The sequence below is a fragment of the Echinops telfairi genome, unplaced genomic scaffold, assembly GCF_000313985.2.
Source record: "Echinops telfairi isolate 266 unplaced genomic scaffold, ASM31398v2 ScPeMD7_3;HRSCAF=10, whole genome shotgun sequence".
In the NCBI taxonomy this organism is placed as follows: Eukaryota; Metazoa; Chordata; class Mammalia; order Afrosoricida; family Tenrecidae; genus Echinops; species Echinops telfairi.
This window is the reverse complement of record NW_022103899.1, coordinates 61134062-61137965: the sequence shown is the minus strand read 5'-3', so window position 1 is coordinate 61137965 and position 3904 is coordinate 61134062. Positions and strand designations below refer to the sequence as shown.

At 54.5% G+C, this 3904-nt stretch overlaps 1 protein-coding gene across 5 annotated transcripts in view; it reads right to left on the bottom strand.

Moving 5' to 3' along the window:
* Positions 1 to 3904, bottom strand: part of AGAP1 (ArfGAP with GTPase domain, ankyrin repeat and PH domain 1) — a 416730-nt gene that overhangs the window by 67339 nt on the left and 345487 nt on the right. For 3 of the 5 annotated variants that reach the window (XM_045295022.1, XM_045295039.1, XM_045295033.1), the window contains one exon: positions 597 to 674. The exons of the other annotated variants lie outside the window; for them this stretch is intronic. In XM_045295022.1, the coding sequence (XP_045150957.1) occupies positions 597 to 674 (78 nt within the window). The remainder of the gene's footprint in view (positions 1 to 596; positions 675 to 3904) is intronic. 5 annotated transcript variants of the gene reach the window in all.

Here is a 3904-nt window from a genome sequence, read left to right as displayed (position 1 = left end):
AAAAAAAAAGGCAAGCAAGCAAAAGCAATTTATAATTGTGTTGTTCAAATGAAGGTGGGGAAAAAATTCCATCTGTTATTATACAAGAGCCGTGGTGGCTGTCTTCGGCACACAGCACCACCGCAAGTCAATTTGTGAACTTTGGCACCGCCCGACCTTTAGAAACACAACAATATAGAGAATTTACAAGCAATAGCAACCCATGCAAATGGCCCCGGCCCCGCTTGCCTTCGGAAGGGGAGCCGCGCGGAGCATTATGGAGTATGCTTCTACAAAACAAATTAAGACGGTTACTTAAATGTCACGGCACACTATTGTATTTGGCTACAGATCATTACACCTGATACTAACACTTTTAAAAACTGTAATAACTTGGGAAATATTACATTGAGTGCCCACATGTATAGGGAAAAGGGGGGGGGGAGGAGCAAATAGGGCTCTGAAGTAATTTAAACATCGCGACACTTACGAGGGAAGGGAAAGGTCACATTTTAAGTAAGCTGAAAGGAACACGAACGGTGAAAGAGAAGGAACACGCACAGAGACGGGGAGGGGGCTGCAGACAGCGGGGCATGCGATGGAGGCGCGGGCGTTACCTTCGGCGTTAGCGCTGCTGCTGCTGTAAATATTTCGCAGGCTACCCACACGGTTTAGTTTCCACGCCTTGCGTTTGGCTGCAGCGTCCCGAGAGCAGAGAGGGGGGAGAGGGGAAAAGAGAGAAAACAAAACAGGAAAATACAACCAATGAAAAGGGAGACAGAGTAACGCAAGCAATGCCCCCCCTGAGTGGGGGGCGGGGGGGGGGGGGGGGGGGGGGGGGGGGGGGGGGGGGGGGCTGGAAAACCAAGTCAGCGGTTGTCAAGATGGCCCTGATGCAGGGTGACCGTGTCCCGCCCCAAGAGTATGTCAGACTAGAACTGTGCTCTCTTGGCACCTGACACAGAGACAGCCAGACCTTTCTGGAGAGGCTCCTATGGGTGGACTCAAACTGCCATCCTTGCCCTTAGTAGCAGCCAAGCGCACTGACGGCGCCCATCACCCCGGTTAGGTCAGCACAAAACAGTGAGTCCTGGCCCTGTTGAGCCAGCATGCTGGTAGCCACAGTCCACTGACCTAGTAACACGTGGTGGGGCATGTGCAGTCACACCAGGCCCTGGCTGTTAGCAGTCATGTCAACAACATATTATATTGCAAACAGCAGCTTGTTAGTACATACGGCGGTTGGAAAGAAAAGGGGAAAAAAATGGGGGTATGGTGTGTGCTTGCCTGAGGAAAGCATTGGAACTGGGCAGGCAGCTTCACCAGCACCCCCACCCTCACCACACCGGCGTGGCTTCTGGAAGCCCAGGGGCTGAACAAACGGTGGGCTTTGCAATTTGTCTTTATGCCCACGAGTTTGGACGGAGCTGCTGGGAGCCCATAAAATGCACCCTGAGGCTGTCAGCTCCCTCAAAACAGCACCCCAGCTATGCCCAGGTCCCCCCAGAAGGAAGTCTTGCTGGAGGCCCCTCTCCACCCCAGCTGCTCCACCCGCCTAACCACCGTGCCAGGAGCCCAGGTCCCCAGGGTGAGAGGTCACCCAGAGGCTTCGGCTCCCCCTTGGTGGGGGGACAAGTTAGAGCATCTGGGAGCTGAGTGAGGGGATTATGGGGGCCCCAGATCAAAGGGCTGGAAGAGTCACGGCCCCATGCCCAGTGACAGTGATAGCCATTCACGCCCGTGAGAAGGGCCTCCCTGGACCAACTGTCCGTCTTCTGTTTCCACCACAGGGACCTGAAGTCACCAAACGTCCTCTGCATTTCCATCCAATGCCTGGCTGACTTTGGTAGTTACGCGCTCACCTGGCAAAGGCAGGTGTCTGCCCTCTCACAGGTGTGCCTGAACCTCAGGAGAGGAAGTCAGGCAGGTCCTGGGTCACAAGCCAGCACAGGTGTATACTGTGCACTCCACAAATGGTCTGCTCTGAGCCCGAACATGTCCCTGCCTCCAGAAGACATGGCGGCTCTCACCTGCTACGGCATCAGAGTGAGAGACTCAGACCCTCAGGCAGGCTGTGTGTGCGTGAACCCTGGGGTCCGCCAGACAGCTTAGAGCCCCCGCTGCCACCTTCTGAGGCTGACCAGCCTGTCTAGTACTTCTAAGCAGAACACAGGTCTTTTGCATATGACACATGTGAGGTGCAGGCACATCTAACAGCGCCAGCGTGGTCCTGTACATCGGGGCAAAGATGTGCTATGGAACACAAGCGTGAGATCAGCTACAATTTCCTTCTCTCTCAGTTCAAAACAACAAAAGTTAGGGCAGAATGCCTAGGAATTTATTTATTTTTTTCCCGCATGTGAAAAGCAACCAATAATTTAAGAAGAAAAGTAGCCGCTTGATGCAAACCCACCGCCGCGAGTCCAGCCTGACTTGCAGTGCCCCTGCAGAGTCGCTCAGTCTGTCAATCTCTACAGGAGCAGTAGGCCCAGCTTCATCTTTCTTCTTCTGAGAGGCTGCTGGGTTTGAACTGCTGACGTTGTGGTTAGCAGCCCAGCACTTCAGCCCACCGCACCACGAGGGGTCCTCGATTGCTAAACCAGAGACGTAGTGTTTGCAAACAGAAGAGTGCACGAGAGACTAAACCACAAGGGGGTGGTTTACTTGCAAAAACGCTTACCCCATTTTTGCCATTGGGTAAAAATGCCGCAAGGTCCTGAAGTTGGGGACCAAGCACCCCTTTCTGCAGTGTGTAGGTTTGAATTTAATTCCTCATGGGCGGAGATGTCTCCCTGTTTTTCTCAAACTTGAAAGAACCCAAGCTCACTGCCATCGAGTTGACGTTGATGCACAGCCACCCGATAGGACAGGGTCTAACTGCCCCTGTGGTTGCCAAGGAGTCACTCTACAGGAGTAGAATGCCCTGTCCTCCTCCCACACAGCGGCTGCTGGCTTCAAACTGCTGACCTTGTGGTTAGCAGGCCAGTGAGTAACGCCGACAAGGTCCCCACTAAGTACCACTCCCAGAATTGCCTACTCTGGGGAAAGAAGTCTCCAGGCAGCTGTCAGCACCCACGCGGCACACAGGAGACAGGATAAAGCCGATGAGGGCCGTTTCCAAGTGCTTACATGCGGGGTGACCGGTGAGGACGGGCCAGGTCCCGGAGTGTGAGGGACACTGCCCTGGGACCACCTGTCATCCGTTGCCATGAAGTTGGCAGCCCCTCACGGTGACCCTGTAGCGTGTCAGAGTAGAAGGGGCTCCAGTCACTTTCCAGGGACTGAGAAACGGATCACCAGCCTTTTCTTCCAAGGGGTCCTGGGGCGAACTTGAGCCTCCTCCCTTAGTGTGTGCAGCGCCCCAGAGAGCCAGGGTGGGATTCAGTGTGTACCTAATGCTCCCTCCTCTGGAGTTCTGGGGTCTGGACTGTACATATGTCAAACCTTCCAGAAAGCAGCAGCCAGGGCCGCCCTTGCTCCCAGCAGCATCCGGTGGGCCCCCTTTCCACATCATTTACATATAAATAGGCAGAAGTAGGCCAGCAGGAAGGATGCTCCTCTGCATTTTTCACAGCCGGCCTCCGTTATGGAGTCAGCGTGGAAGCAGGAAGTGAACCTGCAGCCAGTTTTCTATTAACCTATTGATGAAATCATCTATTCTAATGCATAAGACGTCACGCCTCTTTCTTCCTCCGTAACAAATGGACTTCGGCTCGGTTGATACCAAGGTCCTGGTATGGGCATTTGTCTCCGGGGTATCGACTGCACCTCAGTAGGAATGCACGCCACGTGACCGTCAGTCACAGTGCAGGTGGGGGCCGGAGCTGCGCGGTGCAGGGCACCCGGCAGAGCCAGGCATGCTGGGTCCCCAGGTCATCCTGCATCGAGGCCATTGGACCAGGTAGGCCCTGACCTCAGGCCTTTG